This window comes from Balaenoptera physalus (genome assembly GCF_965194825.1).
Source record: "Balaenoptera physalus genome assembly, chromosome: 12".
NCBI lineage: Eukaryota > Metazoa > Chordata > Mammalia > Artiodactyla > Balaenopteridae > Balaenoptera > Balaenoptera physalus.
This window is the reverse complement of record NC_138897.1, coordinates 90,771,770-90,785,395: the sequence shown is the minus strand read 5'-3', so window position 1 is coordinate 90,785,395 and position 13,626 is coordinate 90,771,770. Positions and strand designations below refer to the sequence as shown.

General features: G+C 47.7%; 1 protein-coding gene across 5 annotated transcripts in view; it reads right to left on the bottom strand.

Moving 5' to 3' along the window:
• DNAH10 (dynein axonemal heavy chain 10) overlaps positions 1-13,626 on the bottom strand; it is a 148,206-nt gene that overhangs the window by 8,849 nt on the left and 125,731 nt on the right. For all 5 annotated transcript variants that reach the window (XM_082418126.1, XM_082418127.1, XM_082418130.1 and 2 more), the window contains 10 exons: positions 11,565-11,701; positions 10,293-10,510; positions 8,890-9,111; positions 8,566-8,713; positions 6,446-6,725; positions 5,219-5,448; positions 4,194-4,467; positions 2,582-2,686; positions 2,012-2,166; positions 1,269-1,423 (listed from right to left, as the gene is read on the bottom strand). In XM_082418126.1, the coding sequence (XP_082274252.1) occupies positions 1,269-1,423; positions 2,012-2,166; positions 2,582-2,686; positions 4,194-4,467; positions 5,219-5,448; positions 6,446-6,725; positions 8,566-8,713; positions 8,890-9,111; positions 10,293-10,510; positions 11,565-11,701 (1,924 nt within the window). The remainder of the gene's footprint in view (positions 1-1,268; positions 1,424-2,011; positions 2,167-2,581; positions 2,687-4,193; positions 4,468-5,218; positions 5,449-6,445; positions 6,726-8,565; positions 8,714-8,889; positions 9,112-10,292; positions 10,511-11,564; positions 11,702-13,626) is intronic.

Genomic DNA, 13,626 nt, shown 5'->3' with positions numbered 1-13,626 from the left:
GTCGCACACCGGCGGCTCCACAGGCGTGTCCTGAATGGCCTGCATCTCGAGATTTTTAAAAAATTAGTTGCCAGCACATAACGATTGGGAGATTTCATGTAGAAATCCAAATTTCTAGTTTCCTTTGAAGAGTCAGAGATCTGGGTCCCCGCCGCCACCTGGCATCAGTCAGCAGGAGTTAAGGGGCTGCTGGCCAGGGCTTGACCTCTCCAGTGTGCCCAAGTGCTCGTCCAGCCACGCTCAGTCCTCTCCATCACCCGCCAGCCGTGGAGGCAGATTTGAGTTTGTCACCCTAAGTTACCCATCCGGCTTCGCCCTCAATTCCAGAGCTACCAATATGGGAGCCATCAGGCACGTGTGGCTATTGGGCACTTGAAGTGTGGCTAGTCCAAACTGAGATGTGCTGTACCTGTGAATTCACACAGGATTTTAAAGCCTTAATATCAAAAAAATATGCAAAATATCTCAATCCATTACATGTTGAGATAATATTTTAATATTTGAGTTAAATATAATTCATTATTAATACATATTATTTATATTATATGATATATTAATATATATAACTTATGATGATTGTTATTAAGATTAATTTTGACTGTTTCCTTTTTTATAAATTTACTTTTTTTAATTGAAGTATAATTGATTTACAATGTTGTGTTAGTTTCAGGTGTACAGCAAAGTGATTCAGTGATTATATATATATATATTCTCTTTCAGATTCTTTTCCCATCTAGGTTATTACAAAATATTGAGTATAGTTCCCTGTGCTATACAGTAGGTCCTTGTTGTTTATCTATTTTATATATAGTAGTGTGTATATTTTACTCCCAAATTCCTAATATATCCCTCCCCCTCACCTTTCCCCTTTGGTAACCATAAGTTGGTTTTCTATGTCTGTGAGTCTGTTTCTGTTTTGTAAATAGGTTCATTTGTATCATTTAATAATTAAATACAGTTACTTATTATTAGTAAATATTATATGTATATTATTATATATTAATATATATTTTATATGCTTATGATAACTGTCATTAAAATTAATTTCACCTGCTTCTGTTTGAATGTGGCTACCAGAAGACTTGAAATTACGTATGTCACTCACACTGTATTTCTCTTAAACAGCGCTGCTCTAGAGTGGCTACCAAATCATGCTCAAAGGCAGCCCTCGCTGGAGCTGGCCCCCCACTGCCATCTGTGAGTCCAGGAAGGGGTGACATTAGATATTCTACCCCACAGAAAGGGCCAAGCAAACACAAGCAACTCACTTCTCTCCCATTGTTACAGTCACGTAGTCGGTCACGGCCCGATATACCCGATCCACACGGAAACAGCGCAAAATAAGCAACTTCTGGAAAGGGGTGATATTGTCATCATAACCCAGGGGGAATGGAAACTGCTCAAGTGAATCCAGGTCATACCACTGGGAAAAGCAAAGAACATTCATGCTGGCGTCAACTGAAAAATGATATAGGCCCCCCTTTTTATGTGAAGGTCCCAAGAGCCCCTGTAAAGGGATGAAATCTACAGGCCATGTCTAGTCAGATCTGTCATTTTCTACCCCCCAAACTCTGAACTTTAGGAAGGGATGGACTGAGTCTTATGGACTGTTGAGTTCCCACTGCCCATCAAGGGACATGGTCCATCCACAGATGCTCAAAAAGTTTCTTGAATGGATGGATGGACAGATAGATAGAGGCAGATGGACAGATGGATGGATGACTGGATAGATAGACAGATGGACAGATGGATGGATGGATGGATGGATGGACAAATGGATGGACAAATGGATAGATAGACAGATGGAGAGATAGTTGGATAGTTCTCCCACAAAACTAGCTGAACTAGATAAAGGAGAATTCCATCCAGGGAGTTAGAGGGCATTGGCTACACTCTGCACGAGCCACTCGGAGGCAGATCTTCACACTCATAGGGAGTTAGGCTACAGATTAAGTGTGGAGATTAGTGACATGCGGGGAAGGGAAGGAGGAGAAAGAGAACACTTGCTCACCTCCTGCCAGACAGTCAGATGTGTCTCCACATCATCAGGAAGAGTCCCAAAGTTGTCTGGAAACATCTCTGATAAAAGAATGATATCTTCCCATCCCTGGTCAGACAACCAAGCACAGGGTTTTTTCCGTTTGCTTTTCTCCAGGGAAATGTTTCCTAATCACAACAGGATAAGAGAAGTAAACAGCCGACACCAACACACGGGGAAGAGTAAGCAGCTCCATTCCTGGGCCTCCCTCACTTTGGGGGAAAATCCACTTCTCAAAAGGGGGCTGGAAAGAGAAGAGGGTTAGGCTTCCCCTGTCACCGTCCATAACTCCAGCCAGGAAGCTCTGGCTCTGGCTTCCAGCCTCGGGGCAGCCTTAAGGCAGAGGCTGGCTGCTCTGAGTTAACTCGAACTAGCTCTGAGGCTGGAACTGTCAACTGAGATATTTACTAAAGCAGTGCTATTGGAAGCCAAGTTTTAAGGAAGGCAAATTTCTGCTGTTGTTTGTTTTGGTGAACAAACTCATACACATGTGCAACGTGGGTCCAGGGAGTTGGGAAGCACGAAACGAGGCAAATTCATTACCTTTTAAGAAGAAATCTAATTCTTCCTGGGGGACTCTCCCGTCTGCTTGTTCTATCTTGATAGTCATATTGAAAGAAAAAAGTAACTTGTGCCTCTCAAACAACCCTGAAGAGAAACAACAGACGGGTCTGGATAAAACAAATGCATTTAAACACAGGGTTTCTTATGCACACCATGCTTAAATTTCAGAGAAATGAACTGAAGCACCTCAACTGCACAGTTAGTTGCATTTAGCCATCTTTGCATTTGGTGTCCGTGAACAGCTGTGTGCAAAAACTATGAGCTCAATTGAGACGTCATGCCCACAAGTGCAACGGGCAGTGACCCTCGCTCGTACGCACCTGAAATGGTCATGTATCCAGGCGGCACTTACCACGCCCTCGTGGGAAGAGGAGGGGGGGATCCCCCCCAAGCAGATGAAGGACCGTATGATGGAGGTTCAGAGACACCTTCTGAATGAAGTGCTGGTCGTTTGCCTGACTCAAAGCAAAAGTTCTTACAGTGGAGAAGAGGTATCAGCAAACTTTCTATAAAGGGCCAGAGAGTAAATCGACTCGGCTTTGCAGACTAGACAGTCTCTGTCATAACTACTCAACTCTGCCATTGTACTGTGAAAGCCGCCATGGACGATCTGTATAGAAACGGGTGTGGCTGTGTGCCAATATAACTTTATTTACAAAAGCAGGCGGTGGGACAGATTTGGCCGATCTCTATTGCAGAGTAAGCCTGTGCCATCAACACACTCTTTATGGATAGGAAGACGCAAAGCACTAGAGTTCTTGTTTTTGTTTTTTTTTTAACAGAAGAAAAAAAAACATGTAAGTCAAAATGTGTGATTTGAATTCTACCTTATATGTGTTAGAAGGGTTGGTTACTTAAGTGAGCCCTATAGGATAGCCCTCAACCTGTTTCCTACCCAACACAGTTTTAAGCTGTGTCCCCCTCAAAATCCTTAAGTTGAAGCCTTAATACCCAGTACCTCCGAGCAGGAGACAGGGCCTCTAAGAGGTGATTAGGTTACTCAGCCATAAAAAAAAACGAAATCATGCCACTTGCAGCGACATGGATGGACCTAGAGATTGTCATACTGAGTGAAGCAAGTCAGACAGAGAAAGACAAATATCATATGATATCGCTTATATGTGGAATCTAAAAAAAATGGTACAAATGAACCTATTTACAAAACAGAAATAGAGTCACAGATGTAGAAAATAAACTCATGGTTACCAAGGGGGAAAGGGCAGGAGGAGGGATAAATTGGGAGATTGGGATTGACATATACACACTACTGTATATAAAATAGATAACTGATAAGAACCTGCTGTATAGCACAGGGATCTCTGCTCAATACTCTGTAATGAATCTAAAAAAGAGTGGATGTACGTATACGTATAATTGAATCACTTTGCTGTACACCTGAAACTAACACAACATTGTAAATCAATTTTACTCCAATAAAAGTTAATTTAAAAAAATTTAAAAATAAAATGAGGCTGTTAGGGAGGGCCCCCATGCAATCCGACTCGTGTCCTTATAAGAAGAGGAAATTTGGACACACAGACAGACGCGCACAGAGTGCATCAGTCCTAAATCGGTGCGAGCAGGTGCTCACCTGTGCAGCCATAGTTATAGATGTTGAAGGTTAGCGTGTCCATGATGTTCCTTAATCGCTTCATAAGAATGGAGTCAGGCAACGACTTCTTGAGTGACAAGCCGAAGACCTCCAGGAAGGCGATCAGGGAGTGCTGGTACATGGAGCTCACCAGGGCCATCTCCGACAGCACGAAGAACAGGATGGCGCCCCTCCGGGCGGCCGGCCGGTAGCCGTCCCGCAGCCTGTCGATGTCCAGGGCTGTCTTCTCCGCCAGCTTGAGCTTCTCTGATACCTGAAGAAGAGGCACACGTTGCCACTTACAGCTGAAACCAGGAAGACGCACGAGATGGGCGAGAAAGTAAGAAGGCAGAGGGCGGGAGTGGGGGGGAGGGCGGCAGCAAAGAAACCCATGCAGCGCTCACAGGAAGGGACCCCAGCCTCCAGCGAGATGTGGTAGATATTTGTGGCTCGACCCCCCCTGCCCCCCTGCCCCCTCCTCCTAGTAACAGTCCCTGAGTTTGATCTAGAGACCCACAGTTTCCTCCTTTCATTCACATGTGGGGCTCAACCCCGAGGCCAGGAGGGGATCGGGTGAGTGAGGTCCAGCGAATCTACACATGGCATCCCCAGCCCGTGGGAGTGGTTTGGGGTGAGCACGTGACTTCAGTGACAGGAAAAGATTCTCATTCTTCTCTTTGGACTTGAACCTCAGTGGACATGAAGCCAGACCCAGCTTGTGACCAGGAGGGGAGCTTGGCTCCACAGGGAGGCAGAGAATGAAGCCAACACAGCAGAAGGTCCAGAAATGGAGAGAAACTGAGCCCTGGATGATATGCTTGGAGTCCTGGATCCAGCCCTGCCTGAAGCCATCCCTCGACTTTTCTGTTTTCTAGGCCGATGAGTTCCCTTTGGACCTAAGCCACGTAGGGCCAGGTTTTCTATCACTCTCAATTAAGAGAGGCTGAGTGGGTGCACAGGGGTCCCTGGGAACGCCCCTGGGCTTCCGTGGCCAGGATCGGTACACCTTTCCACACGGTTCGTACCTCCGTGGCTTTGGATTTGGTCTCCTCCAGGGTCTGCACCAGCTCCGCGTTGTCCAGCATGTTCCCCGTGGAGGCGGCCAGTTCCCGGAGGAGGGAGTCCTCCAAGTCCTTGAGCAGCTTCTTGTTCTCGCTCGTCTCCTGGATGAGATGCCCCCTCTGCTCCTCCAGCTCTCGCCTCTCGCAGGCCACCAGCACGCTCAGCAGCTGGTCCTCCAGGCCCTTCCGCGTGACTGTGGGGGGGCGAGGGGAGGCCCTCAGCACCGCGTCCCCCTGCCAGCCTGGGCACCGTCTCGTCTCCCCTACACAGCAGCGCCTGGGGCAAGTGCAGGGTGGGCCCAGCATCCCAGAACGCGAGGACTCGCTCTCCCACCAAAGCCATTCTAAAGCCCCAGGTGAGAAATATGGGCCAGAACAAAACAGAGATGCTGTTACCTGGAGTAGTGGGCAGCAAGTGTGAAGACGCACTGAAATCAAACCCAGGGCGCCCACATCTTGGGGGACCCTCGTTAGATATCTGGGTTTATACCCAAACTTTTTTTTTTTTTTTTTTAAGCCACGCGGCTTATGGGATCTTAGTTCCCCAACCGGGGATCGAACCCAGGCCCTTGGCAGTGAAAGCACGGAGTCCTAACCACTGGACCGCCAGGGAACTTCCTAACGCGTACCCAAAGCTGATTAACCTACCTAGGAACCCGTGTGACCACCGTAGAAAATATGGGGAGTGGCATTCAATTCCTAACCGAATTCAACTGAGAGGAAGAGGGAGATCCAAAATCATACCGTGTACTTAAATACACAAATGCAGTATAACTTCCTGCTGCAGCAGAAAGGGGTCTCACCTCGCTCCGAGGGTGAATGTCTGAGCCCCGTGGTCCAGACTCAGCACATCTCAAGACACATAACTCATTGCCTTCTAAAGGCCCCCAAACCTTGTGGTGTTGCTTCCTCATGAAGAACTGATGGGTTGGGACTTCCCTGGGGGTCCAGTGGTTAAGACTCTGAACTCCCAATGCAGGAGGCATGGGTTCGATCCCTGGTCGGGGAACTAAGATCCCGCACGCCGCACGGTGCAGCCTCAGAAAGCAAACCAAAAAGAACTGATTGGTTGACTATGAAAGATGTGACTCTGAGAATTATTCACCGAATGAAGTGACGTCCCTTGAGAGCCTTGAGCTCAGAGTGTGGTCTCCACCTAAAACTCAGCACTAAGGCTCTGTACATCCTTACCAGTATAATTGATCACCATGGCTTTCCCAAACACGGATGGTCTGTATCTGGGGTTGGCCAGCTTGGTGTTCAGATACAGTCTGAAATTCGAATCATAGTCTACTTCCTTGTCTCCCAGTACGATAAACTGCCGTCCTTGGGAGACCTTGATGTTTTTTTCTAAGATGTTATCAATCACAGGGTCGATGTACTCATCCACGTCGTGGAACAGGAAAGGCGTCCCGTACTTTATGGATATCTCCAGCTGCTTGAGGAAGTCGGGGTCATTAAAGGAAGCCACCTGGAAGGGAGGGGAGGCAGATGCTAAAAATAGCTCACTCGCCAGATTCAAGGGGAAACAAATCCTTGGAGGTGGCAGGGGACATGTCAGCACCTTGAAGGGAGGCAGAGGGGAAAACAGAACAGGGAGAGAAGCAGGGCATGTAACCCGTATAAACCATGAGGTTCGGGCTCTGAGCAGCCTCTCGTTCAAAAAGCACAGGTCAGCAGCCGAAAGTGATTAGGAGAGAATCTCATCACATCTCTCAGAAGACCTCAAAAAGGATCCAAACAGAGTCCACAAAAAAAAAAAAAAAAAAAAAAAAAATTCACTCCTCTCCAAACCTTAGGACTGCTGTCTTATCTCTTTTCTCAAAACATCTGTAAAAACTTTTCCTCTATTTCAGCCCCTGGGACCGCCTCTTTCCTTCCTCTCCACCCTCGTTTATTACATTGATGTACTTAGCCTCTCACCCCGTAGGTTGAACCCTCCCTCTTTAAGAGATAGGATGGGGATAGGAGTAGGATTGGGGCTAGGAGAGGTCTGGCAATTGCAGAACTCTCTGGAAGGCTCAGGGAAGAGGGACGTCAAGGAATATTCCTGCACTGATGATATCTGTCCCACTACAGTTATATGTGAATTTTGGGGGTGGATGTTCCCCCCCCCCGACCTTGGGATGCTTCCCCTACCTGCATGTACATACCTGGAAGCAAGGACCAGAAAAAACAAGGAAAAGATAAAAATGGAAAATCATGACTTGTTCATTATTTCAGTTAAAAGGTAACTGCGCCCCTGCAATTTCACCCAAGAAAATTAAAAACACATGCCCACAAAAAACTTGCACATGAATGTTCACAGCAGCACCGTTCATGACAGCCAAAAAGTAGAAACAACCCAAATGTCCATCAACTGATATGTAGGTAAACAGATTGTGGTGCACCCATGCAACAGACTATTATTTAGCCATAAAAAGGAATGAAGGACTGATACATGCTACAATATGTGTTGATTAAGCATTTGGAAACAATGTGATTACTGTTGTACTTAATACATATCTTTGAGACAGAATGTGTCCCACAAACATTTATCGAGGCCCGTGTTAGATGCCGGGTTCTGCTGAGCCCTGGAATTGAACAAAGCCTTTGAAAACGTTGGATTCGCCTAAGCAGGGAAAATGTATTTTGAAAACATTATGCTAAATGAAAGAAGCCAGTCACAAAAGGCCACATACTGTACAATCCCACTCATACTTAATGTCCAGAATAGGCAAATCTATAGAGACAGAAAATATATTAGTGGTTGTCAGAGGCTGGGGGTTAGGGGGCAGGAGGGGAAATGGAAGTTTTGGGGGTGGTGATGGCTAAAGAATACAGCATTTTTGGAGGAGGGTGATAAAAATTGATCCTGGTGATTGTTACACAACTTGATGTGTAATAGACTAAAAGCTACTGAACTGTATTCTTCAAATGGGTGGATTGTATGGTAGATGAATTATATCTCAATCAAGCCCCTCCCCTTCCCTCCAAAAAGAAAGTGACCAAGCATCTAAGGCCACTTGGCTCTGCACTGCGTAGGGGGAACGCAAAGATGAACACAGCACCGTCTTTGCCTTCAGGGGACCCATAGGGCAATGAATAGGCAAAGGGCAGAGTCAAATCCGAGGTGCTTCAAGCCGCCCTCCAAGACTCAACAGGGTGGGCAGGCCAGGAAGGGGAGGGCTCTGCTTGGGCCCTCAGGGTGGTGGCATTTCAGCTCGGCCTTGCTGGAGGCCTGGGAGCACCGGGGAGAACAGGCTGGGCCCCAAGGACAGCAGGAGGGCGAGGATGTGGAGCGGTGGGGGGTGTGGGGGGGGCAGCCGTACCCGCAGGTTGTTCTTCTCCTCTTTTCTCTTTATCCAGTTGAGGGCCTGCTGCTGCGGGTCGATGCAGAGGGGGAAGCGGCTGGCCCGGGTGGTGAGGATGCCGTTCTGAACCGAGAGCTCGTCGGGGGGCAGCCCCTGGGAGCCCCACCTGGAAGGGGCAGCGACAGGGGAGATGGGGATTTTTCTGGCCGAGCTGTGAGCCGACGGGGAGCCTCCGAGGCAGGGGAGCTGGGCGGGCAGTGCTCCCTGCCGTCTGTGCAGGTGGGTCAGCCGCATGCCCCCCGGGCTCTGTGCCCCGTCCTCCCAGCCCGGGGTCGCCCTCACCTGCTGATCTCAACGTCATCCGTGAGCAAGTTCTCGAGTCGGAAGGGCTGGCTCAGGGGGACCCCCCGCTCCAGGATGTCGCTCTGCCACACCTGGTTGACCATCTCGTCGCGGAACTCCCACGTGAAGGCGCCCTCATAGCTCAGGAAGGCTGCGCACAGCAGGCAGTCGCCCAGCAACTTCACGCGCCGGTGCATCAGCTCGTCCAAATCGTTCAGCCACCTGGCGTGGGAGGCGGGGGCTGCCGTGAGCAGTCACATTCCGGCACAACCCGAAGGAACCTTCTAGAAGAGCCAGCCTGACACACGGCCGGGAGGGGGCTAGCCAGAAGGAAACATTTTCTGAGATGTTCTTTTCTTGTAGAGGACAGAGATCGCCAGCTCACTTTGCCATTTCCCTGCCTAGTGAACCCAACGTTTTCAAAGGCTTTGTTCAAGTCCAGAGCTCGACAGAACCCAGCACCTAACAGGGGCCTCGATAAATGTTTGGGGGATGCATTTTGTCTCAAAGATACGTATTAGGTAGTAATCACATTGTTTCCAAACGCCTGATCAATAGCTTAAAAACACGCCCAGCCGAGCACGAGCCCTAGTCCTGCTTGGTGACAAAATTCTGTCTAAGATAAAAGAAATCAGGTGTTTCATTTGGCCTCTTCTGGTAAATGGTCAAAGTCTTCTACATTTTAGACATATTGAGGGACTTCCCTGGCAGTCCAGTGGTTAAGACTCCGTGCTCCCAGTACAGGGGGCAAGAGTTCGATCCCTGGTTGGGGAACTAAGATCCCACATGCCACACGGCGTGGCCAAAACAAAAACAAACAAACAAAAAAATAGACATATTGAAAATGGTTTGTTTCCCATAAGCAAACAATATTTTCCAGTGTTTTCTATACCATTTTTACAGGCGCCAGGTAAGAAACTATTGTCACATCCAGTGGACCACCTATGGCCCAGTGGGCCTTTTGCCCGTAAGCATCAAACAGCTCCACCTATTGAAAATTGAAGCTCAGGACTGAACCAGCCACAAGGGTCCAGAGACAGAAGTGGGCTCCTCCTCCAGACCCAACCAGAAGGGACTTGGGGTTAAAGGTCATCAAGAAGCAAACATTCCCAGGCCCTAGGTCACTGGTTTCCCCCTGTATCCACCGCTGCCAGGCCTCCCCTTAACAGTCACTCAGTAAATAACACTCAATACTTATTTTTAAAAGAATCTATAAAATGGCCATTAGCCACCTTTAAACATGATAATAGTAAAATCAGAACTTTTTCACACGGTTTTCAGCTCAAAATGCGGCGTGGAATAAAGACTCCACGTGGCGAGAAATTGCGCTGCGGATGTTCACTCACAAACCACAAAGTCTGGCTTAGAGCTGCTTAGCGGGAAGGCTCGTCACCCAGGCTGACCTGACATTCTCAGACCCCAGCCCCGAGATGAGCTTGTCGGCCGCGATCAGCCGTCTCTCCATGATCTCGGCTTCTTCCTGCAGCTGCTGCTTCTCCAGTATGGCCGCCTCGTACTTGGCCCCCAGGGCTTCCAGTTCTCCCTGGATCGCTGCCAGCTCATTCTGGATCCTCTCCAGCTCACGTTTGGTCAAGTAAAAATTCCGCTCCAGCCTGGCCACCTACGTGAAGACAGTTCGCAGAACGATGGGGAAAAGGACGGCCGTGAGGTGGGGATAAGACAGTCAGTCTCACACCTGGGCTTATGTCCACCTGCAATTTTTTTTTGGCCATGCCGCGAGGCTCGTGGGATCTTAGCTCCCCGACCAGGGATCAAACCCGGACCCATGGCAGTGAAAGCGCTGAGTCCTAACCGCTGGACCACCAGGGAAGTCCTCCACCTGCATTTCTAATGCTGTCCCTACCCTCTGGGGCCACCCTATGTCATAGCGAGGCACACGGCTTCTTTTCTTAGTGACTTCTTCAGTGGTTTGATGCAAAAGCCCTACATCCCATTAGAAAAAAGACGTCCTGCATCCGAGTTAGCAGACGGCTTAATTTTCCTGTGTACTAAGGTCCCAGTAAGAGGACCCTGTGATTCTAAGCCAAAAACTCAAAAGAATGCACTGAAGACTGTATTGGTCCTACTATGGGTTCTAAGTTTTCTGAGTGATAAAATCCTGACTTATAAAGCAATGTCAAAACATGGCTCAAAACGATAGAATCAACCTCATACAATTCTCTTTGTATTGTGTCTTCTGCACGTTCCTTTAACCCAGTGGTTCTCAACAGGGACCAATTTTCCCCCCCAAGGGACACATGACAATGTTTGGAAACATTCCTGGTTGTCAAAACTTGGGGGAAGGGACAACGGCATCCAGTGGGTAGAGGCCAGTGATGTTGCTCAACATCCCACAGTGTCCAGGACAGCCCCCCAAAAAGAAGGATCCAGCCTAAAATGTCAGTAGCACCCAGGGTGAGAAACTCTGCTTTTGCCCTCGAGAATGATTTTACCCTCTTTTCTTCAAAAATCTTTCAGACTTTGGTTCTGTCAGTTCACATTACATCTAAATGAGAGCTATAATTCAGGGTTATCATTTACTGGGGGAAAAAATGTTTATGCAGTTTAAAATCAGAACCTTGCCAGAATTTCCCCAGTAAAACTGTGGACACATTCATTCTGACTCCAGAACGATCTCTTGGCAGAAGTGTGCAGGTCTTACAGATGGGCAATACCTTTTCTCTCTTGGGCTTGATTTCTCTAAAAACGTCACAGTAGCCCATCACAGCTTCCACAAATTTCAGCATCCCCAAGCCTGCCTTGCTCACGGCTTCCATTTCCTCAGTCGTGGTATTGAGGGTCTTCAAGAGGCCTAAAGGTCAAAGACGCAATGATTTCGATGAGCGGTGAGCTTCGTCTTGGGAAAATAAAATGGGAAATAAACTACCTACTAACAAAGTAAGTGTAACTAGTTCCTTCTCCTCGGTAAGCCTGTGAGGGGGATCCGGACAGCTTTCCCACGGACAACAGGTGGGTCCAACCCCGAATGAGTTTTGTGTAAGTGGATGTTTAAGATGTGAGTGAGGGGCACATGTTACTGCCGCCCAGGACGTCCTATGACACAGGAACTTCCGTGTGACACCCAGCAGCCCTCGGGGACCCAGGGCATCAGTGGGGACCCCCCAACTGGGCACCAAGGTGGCTCAGAGCTGGCAGCTAACTGGGGTTCATAGGTCATTACAGGGCACCATCACCTCCACCTGCACCCTCACCCTGGGTGTAACTTCACATAAATGGAAGCCCATCCAACGATCGGGTAAAGAGAGTCCCTTGGGTTTTTGTAGTTGCTGTTATCCTTTGTGTTTCGATTAGCTTTGTTTTGTTTTTTTTAAGTGGCTGAAAAAATGTGTTGATGGTCAAGTTCTGAACAAACCACCGTGATAAAAAGTGACACGATGAACTTTTACTGCCTTTGAAAAAGACGAACATCATTCTCACTGGCTAAGCTCTGGGGCAGGTCAGGAATCAGGCTCAGGGGGAATGCAGGCATCTGAAACTGAAACGGGGGGATGGGGTGGGTGGTGCCACTCTCGCTCCTCACCCACCCTCCAGGACCTACAGAAGACTTCATACTGGCAAAAGGCACAAGGGAAGTCAAGTTAGACCAATTCTTTTTTTTTTCCCCAAATACCCATTTTTAAAAATTGAGGTAAAATTCACATAACATAAAATGAACATGTTAAAGTGTGCAATTAAACATGTTAAATAAACATGTTAAACAATAAACATGTTAAAGTGGCATTTAGTAGATTCACAAGATTTTGCAGGCCTCACCTCTATCTAGTTCCAAGACATTCTCATCATCTCAGAAGGAAACTTCATAGCTATTAAGCAGTGACAACCCATTTCCCCTCCCCAAACCCTGGCAAACACTAATATGCTCTTCATCCCTGTGGATTTACCTATTTACCTACGGATATTTCATATAAATGGAATTACAATACGTGACCTTTTATGCCTGGCTTCTTTCACTTAGCATCATGCTTTTGAGGTTCATCTATGCTGTAGCACACAGCGGCACTTTGTTCCTTTTTATGACTGAATAGTATTCCATTGTGTGGATATGTTTGTTCTTGTTCATCCATTCATCCATCGATAGATATTTGGGTTGTCTCCACCTTTTGGCTATTGTAAATAGTGCTGTCAGGAACATCTGTGTATAAGCTTTTGTTTGAATACCTGTATTCTATTCTTCGGGGTCTATACATAGGCGTGGAGTGGTTGGGACACATGGTAATTCTATGATTAACTGTCTAAGGAGCTGCCAAACTGTTTTCCACACCATTTTACATTTCTACAAACACTGTACGAGGGTTGCAAGGTCTCCATATCCTCCCCTCCTCCACTTGTAGTTTTGTGTGGTTTTGTTTAAATGATACCATCCTAGTGGGTCTGAACGGTACCTCATTGTGGTCTGATCTGCGTTTTCCTAGTGACTAATGTTACGCATATTTTCATATGCTTATTGGCAATTTGTGTATCTTTTTTGGAGAAATGTCTATTCAAGTCCTCTGCCCGTGAGACCAATTCTTGGCACCACTACGCCCATCGGACAAGATGCACAGGAGACGAGGCAGGGTGGGCTCCGTAAGACAGTCACGTATCCTACTAGGGAAAACCAGACCCGTTGCTGAATCACACATTCATCGGGCATCCACCGCCACTGCCCATCCAGCAACCACCCTCCCTGCCGCTGTCTTCCTCTGGGGACGATCATCCCGCCTCTTCCATCGGCAA